Here is a 13149-nt window from a genome sequence, read left to right on the forward strand (position 1 = left end):
TGAGCCCACATCGGGCTCCACACACACAGTGCAGAGTCTGCTTGAGATTCTCTCCCTCTTCCTTTGACCCTCGTCCTTGTTCTCTCTGTTTCTCTCAGATAAATCTTAAAAATAATAAGCCACCTCTTTGAGGCCTTTCTGGCCTGCCACATTTAAAATTGCAACTCTTGGGGAAACAAAAGCAAAAATGAACTATTAGGACTTTATCAAGATAGAAAGCTTTTACCCAGCAAAGGGAACAGTCAAAACCAAAGGACCTACAGAATGGAGAAGATATGTATAAATATCTTATCAGATAAATGGCTAGTGTCCAAAATATTTAAAGAACTTATCAAACTCAACACCCAAAAAACAAATAACCCAGTCAAGAAATGAGCAAAAGTCCTGAACAGACATTTCTCCAAAGAAGACCTACGAATGGCCAACAAATGAAGACATGCTCAATATCACTTGGCCTCAGGGAAATACAAATCAAAACCACAACGAGATACTGCCTCACGGCAGTCAGAATGGCTAAAATTAACAAGTCAAGAAACAAATGTTGGTGAGGATGAGGAGAAACCCTCTTACACTGCTGGTGGGAATGCAAGTTGGTATAGCCACTCTGGAAAACAGTATGGAAGTTTCTCAAAAAGTTGAATATAGAGCCACCCTGTGACCCAGCAATTGCACTACTAGTCATTTATCCCAAAGATACAAACATAGTGATTCAAAGGGCCATCTGCACCCCAATGTTTAGAGCTGCAATGTCTACAATAGCCAAACTGTGGAAAGCGCCCAGATGTCTACTGACAGATGAATAGATAAAGAAGATGTGGTTTATACATACAGTATTTCATATACAATGAAATATTATTCAGCCATCAAAAAAATGAAATATTACCATTTACAACTACATAGATGGAACTAGAAGGTATTATGCTAAGTGAAATAAGTCTGAGAGCCAGTTATCATATGATTTCATTTATCTGTGGAATTTACGAAACAAATCAGGATCATAGGGGAAGAGAGGGAAAAGTAAAATAAAACGAAATCAGAGAGGGGAGACAAAACCGTAAGAGACCTTTAACTCTAGGAAACAAATTGAGGGTTGCTGGAGGGGAGGAGAGAAAGGGATGGGGTAACTGGGTGATGGGCATTAAGGAGGGCACATGATGAAATGAGCACTGGGTGTGTTATGCAACTGATGAATCACTGACCTCTACTGAAACTGATAATGCACTATATGTTAATGAATTAGATTTAAATAAAAGTAAAATTGCAGCCCTCCTCTTGCTTTTTCTCCATAGCACTTGTTCTGCTCAAAAATGCCAGATGTTTTATTTAATCTGACTGGTTTTATCTCCCTTGCTAAGTATGTAAACTCCCAACTGGATAAGAATTTTGGTTTGTATCCCCAGCACCTGGGATATTACCTAGCCCATAAATAATTGGCTGAATAGCAAGGTTTACTCGGACCCGCAGGTCAAATGGATTTGGAAGAGTGTCAGTTGCACCAGATATTCATGAAATCAGTAAGAGAATAGTTGCATTGACTAGTCTCTGGTATCTAGACAGAGTAAGAAGCAACAAAAATACACGGAGACGAGAATTGGGAGAGGAAGGGTTAGCACTTGGCGGGTAATTGTGACAACAAAAAGTGCATTCCTCTTGGAGAGGAGAGCATGGGAGCAGTAGAAGGTAAATAGTTTGTGGTCACAGACGGGAACTTCTCAAGGTTTAGATAGTAGAAAGGAAACAGTTGGAGAATTAATAGTGGCAAGCTTGGTAGAAAACACCATTTTACTGGGAATGGATTGTGTCACTTTTTAATTGCCCCAGTATTGGCAGACAGTCCTCTCTCATGTATTTGCCTCACGGTGGAGTGGTGGGTATATAAATCAGGTTTTGTTTTCAGAGGCCTTTTCTTTTTTTTATTATTGTACGGGTATCGTAATCCCAAGTAATCAGATATGCTAGTTATGTGTACAGATAGTTAATGACTCCAAGTTAGTGACAATGTCAACCCAAGCCTCAAAGCTAAATTTACAGAGAAGTTATGTCCCCCCTCATTTGAGTGAGGCTGATTGGCTGCTTAGTTGAGTCATTGTTGAACTCTTAAGTGACTTATCTTAACAAGTAGAATTGACCCTTGAACAATGCAAGGGCCAACCCCCTGCACCGTCAAAAATCCACATACAACTTACCAAAAACTTAATAACCTGCAATTGATTGAAAGCCTTACCAGTATCATGAATAGCCAATTAACACAAATTTTGTCTTATGTGTATTATATAGTATATTCTTACAACACAGTAAGCCAGAGAAGAGATGAACAAAATCATAAGAGGAAAAAATACCTTTACAGAACTATACTGTATTTATGAGAGGAAAAAAAAAAATATCTGTGTGTAAATGGACCCATGCAGTTGAAACTCACCTTGCTCAAGAGTCAGCAGTCCTTTTTTTTTTTTTTTTTTGAGGTCACTTTACACAGAGTAGAGCAGCTTGGTTAGTACATAAATGACTTAGCATAGCATATGCTAGGTTCATTTTAAGCCTTAACTGCTAGGATGTCACTCTTGAGAATGGACATTACAATAGTTTACTTTTGGAGCATCCTTCATTGTTCAGCTAGCACATGATTACTCAGTTCTAGGCCTCATAGATAGCATATGGTTAGTTTGAAATTCCAGTTACTATCTGGTGAGTTGTTAATGACAGACAGGTATGATTTAATAAATAAAACAATGCAAAGAAGGTTTCCCTTTCATATTTGTCAGTGTATGGCATGTCTGTTACTTCTTCATGCTTAATTCTTGTTTTTTTTTCATTCAATTATCTGTTTCATTTTAATATATAATGATCTCAAACATATAAACTTCTTCCTCCTTCCAGAATCTTGGGAATACTTTTCCAACCTACTGGTTCATAAAGAGATTTCATGTTTTGAGACCTGTCCCATAAATTTTTTTTTTGCATACTTGTGCCTTTGTTGGTTTTACTTATAGATGAAGTATGTTTATGATGAGCAAGGTTGTTCATTTTTTAAATTAAAAAAAATTTAACTTGAAGTTCTCAGAACCAAGTGCTTCTTCACAATTGTATTGACAAGTATAATATGATGTGGCATCACAGTCTTAGTCTATATAGTTGGCTTTTAGAGTTGTTAACAAAAGTTGGAGTGCCCTTATATGGGATATAATGATTGATTCTTCTCTTTCTGATTTAATCAACTGCAGTTAGCATGTGGTGCAACCCAATTTAAGTGAAATGCTTAATATAAGCCTTGCCTCTATTGAAAACCAGGCTAAGACCATCCTCCTTACATTTATTCATTAGTTGGTTATTAGCGTAATATTAACTATTTTAAGCTCCCAGACCTCTCTTTATCTTGATCGAAAGAATATTCTTCGGGAGGAATCCTGCAGTTCTCATTTAATGCATTTGTGACCTCTTATGAGGCAGATGGAACAGTTAGTTATATGCCTGGATCACTGGGGAACTGTATAAACCAGATTTCTGCTGCAGAGCCTCCAGAACAGAGAGGTCAGAGATTTTACTACAGACTGAGAGGTAAACTCTCTGCCAGGAGGGAGCTGAACATCCATAGACTAACCAGAGATTGCTTGCTTGCTTGCAGGGAGAATGCTGAGGAACCAGACTCCTGGAGCAGTTTATCCTATGAAATCCCATATGGAGACTGTTCTGTGAGGCATCATCGAGAGTTGGACGTCTATACATTAACCTCTGAGTCCAAATCACATCATGAACCCTCAGTTCCTGGAAACAGTTGCACTGGACATATTTTTAAACTTATGAACATCCAGCAGCAGCTAATGGTAAGGAAGAAAATGTCCATTTTCAGGCTTTTGTGCTCTCTTTTCCCCCCAGTGACTCTTCCTATAATTAGAACATTTCCTCAAAGGTTGTAAAACCTAAAGCCGTTTCGGCAGCGTTAGATGTTACTGCTTATAGATACAGAACAGCGACAGGGGACTGGGAGAGCCTTTTCTTCCTTTCTTTTCTTTCTTTTTTTGCCAGGGTTTTGAAATAATGAAAGATACATATACACACAGCAGATACAGAAATATGCAACAACTGGAACTCAATTTTCTTGGCATAAAAGAGAATTGGTCTGTTTATAAATTTGTCTGTTTAGCTTTATAAAACTAAACGAGCAAAACAGTTTCTGAGATTGTTGCTAAGAGCAGGACCACATTTACTTAAAAATAAAGCCTTTTCACAACTATTTCAATGAGTGATGATAATGTTACTATATTTAAATTGATAGTTGTACGGTAAAAAGATCACTAAAAAAATAAAGATTTTATAATCCACTCAAGCCTTCAAGATAAAGTTGTTGCCAGACGTAAAAACATTACAGACTCCCTGGTTGCATTTATTATGGATAATATAAACGTCATATGGGTACATGTCTCTTGGCCATAACATCTGAAAGGCTAAGTTTAGATAATTTTTCCACCCAGTTTATTTCAGAGCTGATTTGATTTGGAAAAAGCTTGACAATAATTTCATTTAAGGTCATCTAGGGTCAGCTCGGTACCAGAGGCTTCTTTGGGAGCAGGCATTGTTTTTGAGGCCAACAGGCCAAGACGCTTCATGGCAGGGTCCTCTGATACACCTGCCTTTCCCTTTCTCAGTCATGTTTGTTCCAGGACAGATGTCCTTTAATTTCCCTCTGAACAGCTTGCTAAGAAGTCCGATTTTCTTTGGGAGGTCTTCTTACTAGGTGAATGATAATCTAGTTGAAAACATGAGCATGCAGGTGCCAGAGTTGCTGTGTGATATGAGAATATTTGATAGGAAACTGTGAGAACTTAAAACTGTGACAGGATCTGTGTATTAGGAGCTTCTGAAACAAGGCTTGTTTCCCCAAATCTCTTGTTCTATAATGTTCACCCATTGTTAAATGTAATGACCTGCTTTCATGATCTTCAGGAGATGGGAACATGCTAAATATGAACACTCTGAGGAGCATAGCACAGAAGCTTTTAGTGAAAGTCCATTTTTCTTGTACTTTCTTAATAGAAAGACTTTAGTTGAACACAACGCATTTTACAGTGGTGTGGGTAAACTTTTACGATAGACCTGGTAGATAGACAGGACTGGTCTAATGTTCACCATACTGATACACTGAGGTCGTAAGTGAATGAGGGCCATGCACGGTAGTTATGCGTGAAATTATCACAGTAGATCAGAGAACAGGGAGGAGCAAACTAAAGGTTTTTAAAATAATTTTTATGTGTTGAACAAATTAGGAGTATTGTAAGAATTTCTGAAATCTTGGTAGAAAGGCAAGACCACCCTGAAGGTGAGCTATAGCTGTTTTTTTTTTTTTTTTTCACATTTTTTTTCCTAAGCCTTTTTCTACATGTTCATAACTCTGGGTTTTTTTTATTTATTTATTTATTTATTTATATTATTTATTTCGACATGGTATCATAAATCTGTACTTCAGCTTTTATTGTGGTCTTCATAGTTATCAGCATGACATTTGCTATCAGGTTGACCAACCATGATTTTTTTTTTTTAACCACTCCCATATAGTTGGTTTTATCTGTTTTTGTTGTTTGAAATACTCTAAAGTTGCAAAAAGTGGTTTTGAGATGACCTATAGTATCCTCAAGCCATGGTACTTATCCAAGAATAATCAGGAATTGAATATTATTAGTTTGATATGTTCTTATTTTATATTCAGTACGAGACAGCAGAGGAACTGCTTTTATCGAAAAGTAAAAGAATATCTGCCATGCCACTGTTCTTTAAATTATGAACCTGTAGTGAAAACTGGCAAACTGGATTGAATGGAGCCAGTCTGGAGGATTAAGGGACACTATGTAACTTCTCAGTAAGAATTTAGGGCCCAGGGCAACCTGGGTAGCTCAGCGGTTTAGCACCGCCTTCAGCCCAGGGTGTGATCCTGGAGACCCGGGATCGAGTCCCACATCAGGCTCCCTGCATGGAGCCTGCTTCTCCCTCTACCTATATCTCTGCCTCTCTCTCTCTATCTCTCTCTCTCATGAATAAATAAATAAAATCTTAAAAAAAAAAAAAAGAATTTAGAGCACAGGAGCATCTGCCTACACCTTGATATTGGCGAGAATTGACCAAACTGCTTGGGATTTCCTGGTACTTGTATACGTGAGGTGGGATGGAATTACTTCTACTCCTCTCAAGACCCTATAAAAATATCTTTCTTAGCTGAAGATGGGCGCTGTGCTTTTGTAAAACAAGATTTTTGAGGCCTGATTTTCATCTACTTTTCTAAAATAAGTTCATAGTTTAGGGAATAGCCGTCTTGCATATCCTTGACCATTTTATCATTCCAGTGGATATGTAGCTACAAGAGAGGAAAATGATATCAGGAACAAGAGAAAATGTACTTATTTTCTTTAGGTCAGCTTATCATGTGATCTTCAGAGGGCTGGAATGGCAGTGAGTTCTCTGCAGCAGAAGTTTTGTTTATCGGTGTCAATGACATCTTTTCCCATGGGAAGTTTTTACAGATATCTTTCATTTCCTCCTAGAAAACAAACCTGAAGCAGATGGACAATCCTATGCCCTTAATGGTGACAGCACAGGATCCTTCAAGTGTGCCCAGTGCCCAAGATTCAGATGGCCAGTTTCTTTGCTGCACATCAGATCCCAGGGACAGCCAGCTGCACTCTTCTCTTCCTGAGGACCCTGAGAGCTCTCCATGCGCCCAGGGGAGCACTGTTGGGGAGATTGAAGGTTCCTCTGATTTTTCATGTGTGGCTAAGGAAGAGAACACAGACTGTTCCTGTAAGAAGGAAACTAAAGGCGTGGAGAAAGAAGGGGAAGAGGCGGAGCCATCGCTTACTGTGGACTGTGGAACCATGTCTGATCCCAGCAGCCACCGTCCGAGCATGCCTGCTTGTGGAGGAAAGGGCATGGGAACCCTTCCACCCTGTGGAATCAGAAATGGAGAAACTGGAACAAAATCCTCTGCATTGGCCACAGACCAGGTGTCTCTGGACACTGGAGACAGCGTCCTGCAGGGAGATGTGGGCATGCAGCCGGCCACCGCTCCCACTCAGCATTTCTCTGGATGTGAACTGGCAGCCGGCATCCCAGTGACTCCAGGGGAGATGGAAAGTGGTCCTGTGAATGCACATGCTGCCATCCAGAAGAATGTGCTTGAAGTCAGGGAAAGTACAAAGGAAAAGCTGGAAAACTCTAATATCATCACAGATGGATCCTCTGATGTGAAAGTCACAAGTCAGACTGCAGATAAAGCCAGTGTTCCAAACTGTGTCTCTGCCACCAGTTCCCCGGATGGTGACAAACCTGCTGAGTCTTTGCTTGCATTTAGTAATGGAGAAGCCTCCCCTGTCAAAACTGCAGAAACAGAAGCGTCAAGAAGTTGTGAAGGGAGTGCTGGGGCTCCCATGGATCAGAGCTCCCTGGTAATTCCAGCTGCTGCAGAAGACACGACTTCAGATGGACTCGAACTTTATGCTCCCTTGACAGGCACAAGTGAGGCAGCATCATCCTCTGATCTAACGTTTCCCGGGCCACAAAAAGACGCGCCAAACCAGAAATCAGAACCTGAGTCATCTCACATTCAAAGCCAAACCAGCAGATCACCCATCTGTTCTACAACTAGAGGGGGCACACCATGTGCTGCCTTTGCATGTGGGCAGAGCTCAGTGACTTCTAGTGGTATGCTGGCTGCAGAATACTGTGATGGCATAGTTACCCAGCCTGAAAGCACCACTCCAGGACTACCCCCCACACAGCATCCCCCCCTTACCCTCTGCTGTGAAGGTCCACAGGCTAATGCAGCCACCCCTGGCCCTATGAGAGATACCCAGGAACAGGTAGAGTTTTGTCCTGTTGAAGTTTCAGATAAAAAAGGCCAGGGAGAAGATTTGAAATTAGGAACATCTTCAACAAATATGCTTGAGGTGCATCCACAGGCAGTTGTCCCCAAAGCCAAGAAAGAACTGGTACCAGACCAAGCAGTGACATCAGACAAGACTTTTTCTCTGGCAAGCAGTCCAGGCAGTGAATCAGTAACCAAAGATGACGCGCTTTTTCTTTTCCCCTCCCAGAAAGAAAAAGGAATAGCAACTCCTGAACTACATACAGCTGCAGATGGTAGAGATGGCCCAGGCAGAGATTCAAATGATCCTGATAAACAGCCATTAGAAGACGGTGCCACAGGCCTATCCACACCCTCCCTTGCTGTCCAGCTTCAGCCCAGCATGGGGAATACAAGTCCCATGGGACTTGGTGGGGAACATGGGAGTGTCTGCCTCTCAGCAGCCCCTGAAGTTCTGGACATCAAGGGGGCTGCTGACTCTTCTCTGTTATGTGCAGGTAAGGCCATTATGGCCTCAGATTCCATTTTGACTGAAGAAGGAAAAAATCTGGTGGTTCCAGAAAGCTCCGAAGCTCAGGGACAAGATGGCAGGGATAAAGCAGCAGCTTGTTCCTTTCTCAAGGAAGACACTCATTCCTCAGGAACATTTCAGGAAGAGCAGAGAACACCACCTCCTGGACAGGAGGCACTGGGATTCTGTGGAGAGCCTGGCTCAGCTGCCTGTGCTGAGGAGAGAGCACTTGAGCGCGGTAATTCATTGGGCACACCCTCAGCCTGCCTGAATGCAGAAACGGAGCATAACAAGGAAGTGGCCCCACCAGTCTCGCTGCTGACTGAAGGTGGGGCTGCACAGAGCCTGGTGCCACTGGGAGCAAGTCTGGCTGCAGACCCAAGCCAGGAAGCTTTGGGTGCAGAGCAGAGCAGCTCTGCTCTGTTGCCAGATCTGTTGCCAGATGGGTCTGAGGCTCTTTCTCGCAATGGATCTTTTGCTCTGGATGTTGGAGTGCAAAACCCTGAATCCCAAGGTAAAAACACTGCTCATGAGGTGAGTGGAAATGTGCAGTTAGATGTTGCCGTGGTTAATGCTTTACAAGGTAATGCGGGGGCCAGAAGAAAGGCTATATTACATAATGCCCAAGATCTCCCAATTCCAGAAGTCTTGAGCCAGGAGAAGAATATGATCCTGGGTTTGCCAGGAGCTTTAGCAGATGAAGGTGTGACTGACCTACAGGGTGCCGCAGCTCCAGAGATGGTACCCCTTAGGGGGAAGGAACGAGACAACAACTGTGGCTTAGCCAACTCCGGGAAGGCACAGGTGGATCCTGAAGCACATCACATCTTGGAGCAGCCTCTTGCCAAAGAGCTTCCCACAGAGACTGGACTCTCAAGTAGTGGTGACCAGGCCCTGGGCAGGGCAAGGGGCACTCCCCTTTTACCTTGTGCTGTGCCTCTGCCCAAGGGAGCCGACTCCATCGAAGAGACTGCGTGTCGCATAGTGGAGGCTGTTCTAGATCAAGTCAGGTTCTCAGGAGCACTGATCACTGGGCGGGAGATCGGTCACATGTCACTCTCCCGTCCTTCAGAGTCCGATCCAGTGACTGAGCAGCCAGAGGGTGCTTCTACAGGGCAAGTGAGCACTTTCCTGCCTGTGCAGACTGTACACATGGGCAGTATCTGTGAAGAAGCCCCTGGTAACTGTGCAGGATATTTGGCTGAAACGGAGGAGCCAGAGAAGATGGTTCTGCCCACTGAAGGATCTGAGCCAGCAACAGGTAAGCAAAGCAGAATACAGATGTAGCAGTTTGAGGGATAAGCTCCCTTAAGAGCCTCTGAGATATGCTGGTAAAAAGGAGGTGTCTTGTGGTTTAGAAGTATCTTTCATTCACTGGGTAAGTTGCCAAGTTAATTGTCACCACTGTCAGGAGAGGCACATCCTCTCAGGGTTGGACAGATTTTGCTTCCTGTATTGTAGACTCTGGGCTTGATTGATTAAGCCTATAAATGCTTTGTCTGCCAGGCCAGAGCTGTTGCAATTTGGTTAACCAAGAAAATGGTCTAGATTGCAGGTGCTTTACAATGATAAAGGAATTTAGCAGATGTTTTTATTCACATGGCTTAGTACTTTTTTCTAGAACTGTGAAAAGCAGTGCTGGAAAAGTATGTTTTGCTTACAAGCCTGGAACAGTTTTCTTTCCTTGTTTGTATTTATGAGCAAATTTAGAGTCAGAGTGGTTTCATGGAACAGCTGTTTAAGTGTCCTTCTATGCGTGGATGGCCCTAAATCCAAAATGGTGGTATTAGGTCGTTGGGGAGGGCTGGGGCTGGGACAGGGGAGGGGCGCAAAGAGCGCACCCTCCTTTTCCTGCCCATGGAGCCGACTTCCAGTTCCATTGCCTGTTGCTTTTGGGCAGCAGTCTGAGAATTCAGGAGCGTGCGCAGTGCAGGGGATAGGATGCAGGATGTCCGCCCAAGTCCGCTGAGCTGCTGTCACAGGGCACACGTCGTGTCTGCTTATCTTGGTGAAGCAGCTGCACCCAGCAGATTGCTCACACGGCAGCCAGTTCCATCTGTGGGGAACCCTGTCAAGAGAGAGCGAAGAAAAACCGCTGGAACTCGGTAGAAATAAACTATATGAATAAAACTTCTTCTGGGAGGGTTGAAGCTAAAGCTGGAGTCCAAGGTGGTATTTGACTCCTGAAGTCCTTAAAAGGTCGGTTTGATTGGTACCTTGATGCCAGTACCTGTTACCAGGTATAGACAGAGGACCAGTCTCCATGCTCGCCTCTAGGCTGTATAGGTAAGAAGTCGCTGGATTTGTTTTTAATATTTGTTTGTTTTTGCTGTTCTTTCCAGTGTTTGAAAATCTTCTTAAGGGGGTAGTATGTTAAAAGTATGGGGGTGGGGCATGTAGAGAAATGAACAAATAGAACCAGAAAGAAGTGGCTTAGGAAAAAGAGCTATTTTTCCTAGGCAACTTCAATGCAGTGGTCCTCCCTCCGCCCCCAATAAAGGGTTTTTAACCATTTATGATCTTTTTTTTTTTTTTTTTTCCAGTTAAGGAATTTAAGAAGCCTTAGGTATTATAGTATTTTTGGTGACTTGAGGGTTGTAGTTTTATGCATGTTTTTGATTGTTAGTGATAGAAATTTGTTAGCCACTATCTCAGGATTTAAATGAAAAGGTCTCTAATTTTTAAAACAAGATACAACAACAAGTCTATTTTGGGGGCCCTGGCAGGTTGACATTTCAGAAGAATGGGAGTGGCTGTAAGCTGATGCCTGGCTATGTTCTTTTCATTTGGGTGCTGCGTCTTTGGCCACATAGGCTGGAATTATTTGTCTTTCTGGCTCAGTAGTCCGAATTTAACCCAAGAAAGTACAGATTATGTGAAGTTTGGGTCTCTAATACCCAGAGAGAAGAGGTAGAAACCAGGGAGAATTTCTGACTTTGATTTTTAGTAGTATGTAGATAGGGTATAGATACTAAAAAGCGATTTTTAAGATTTTAGGAAGGAAAATGAGTCGTATGAAGTTTCAACAGTATCTCTGGATTTAGGGTTGATTGATATGTGTGGACGAGTTACTTGTTCTGCTACCAAGAGGAGTCATATGTGTTCAGTGCTCATGATCTTATGTTACAGAGAGAAGTAGCCAGTGACCAATAGATAGGTCTTTCTTCAGAAAAAAAAAAAAAAAAAAAAAAAAGCCAGCATTGGGGAAAGTCCCTGGTCACATTGCCCTAGAGAAAAACCACCTGAGTATGATCTCAGCCAAGGGGTAATTTCTGGGAAGTTTACATTCCGTTCATGGATTTAATCGAACTGTTTTATGTAAGTGAAGAGAGATCAGTTTAACCTTTGGGAAGGAACCACTGGCTTCTGTGTGCATGCTACTGCAGAAAAAGCCAAATAGAAATTAAGATGAGAAAACACAAAACTGCTAATTAGAAGGAGGGGATGTGGCCCTTCGCTCATCCAGAGCATTGATCAGGTGGTTTGGAAAGTTAGTTGTCCAGAACTGAGTCAGGCCAGGCCTACAGAGGTTGCCAGCGCCCTTTGTGTCTCAGTAATCACTGTTTATGGTTGTGATTGGTTTCTGCTTGCCAAGATACATATTTTCACTTGCTGGGTATAGGATAATAAAGTTGTGCCAAAAATCACATCCCCAAATAAATAAAATAAAAGTCGTCCAACACCATAAAAATTATTCTTAAAGATGTTTTTTGATCAGTGAATACTTCTGAGGTGATTGCTTAGGGGTTTTTTTGTTTTTGTTTGTTTTAACTTTATTTACATTTTATGAAGTGTAAGATTTTGGTTCTTTGGTCAAGGAAACTTGCCCACTTTTAATTGTTAGTAAGATTGTATAATTCTAATTTGAGCAAAAAAAAAAAAAAAAAAAAAAGAATTTATAAATGCTTATCTGTAGGAATGTAACTTTCCTAAATCTGAAGTAGACCTTTGGGCATGTCACATTGTGGTCTTAAAATAAAATCTTAATAGAGATTCTTTGGTGAAAGAAACTTCTCTGCCCTTTGGTGTCTGGAACATTTTTTTTCTGCCAAAATAGTGACATGGACAGATTAAAACCAGCCACAGAAAAATTTCCACACAAAATTGAGATGATAGTTCTATTTTTATTTGTATTATCAAGGTGAATTTTAAATGTTCAATCATAAGCCCCCTTTTAAAAAAATGTCAAAGCCTAAATTTGCCTCAGACATCATGTTACCACTTCCTTCCTATATTTGCTTGACCATATGGTGGTCAGGTAACAAAAACCACTACTGTTTGGTCTGGTTGAGTATAATTCTCAAGAAAATGTATGAAAACATTTCCTCAAAGAAAAGAAATTCCTTGGGGTGTTTGGCCAGCTCAGTCAGTAGGTATGAGTCTTGGTCTCAAGGTTCTAAGTTTGGGCCTCATGTTCAGTGTAGAGATTACTTAAAAAAATTTTTAAAGAAAAAAAGAAAGAATTCCTTGTTTGTGATTATGTTCTGGAGGGGGAAGAAATAAAAATTAAAATATAAAAAATATAATTCATTAGAATACTTCACTCTTATCTGTTGCAGCAATGGATAGATGAGAATGTGTAGTGTGTTTATAAAAAAAAAAAAGTCAGACTCTTCTTAAAAGCTTTATCTCATTCTCAACAGAGATTTCCTCTTTGTCCTATGCAGATACAAACATCTCTGGCTTTGATGATGATCAAGATGGACTACCTAGTTCCAGCTATTAATGTGTTTCCTTAAAGCTTGTGAATTTACTTTTCCATATGCAGTCAGCACCACAGTCACAGATG

General features: G+C 41.5%; 1 protein-coding gene across 10 annotated transcripts in view; it reads left to right on the forward strand.

Moving 5' to 3' along the window:
- Nucleotides 1–13149, forward strand: part of AKAP13 (A-kinase anchoring protein 13) — a 321024-nt gene that overhangs the window by 164863 nt on the left and 143012 nt on the right. For all 10 annotated transcript variants that reach the window (XR_005357033.1, XM_038532759.1, XM_038532760.1 and 7 more), the window contains 2 exons: nt 3623–3821; nt 6531–9621. Coding sequence is in view for 9 of the 10 variants with exons in the window: in XM_038532759.1 (XP_038388687.1) it covers nt 3623–3821; nt 6531–9621 (3290 nt within the window). In the remaining variant the exon portion in view is untranslated. The remainder of the gene's footprint in view (nt 1–3622; nt 3822–6530; nt 9622–13149) is intronic.

The sequence above is a fragment of the Canis lupus genome, chromosome 3 (genome assembly GCF_011100685.1).
Source record: "Canis lupus familiaris isolate Mischka breed German Shepherd chromosome 3, alternate assembly UU_Cfam_GSD_1.0, whole genome shotgun sequence".
NCBI lineage: Eukaryota > Metazoa > Chordata > Mammalia > Carnivora > Canidae > Canis > Canis lupus.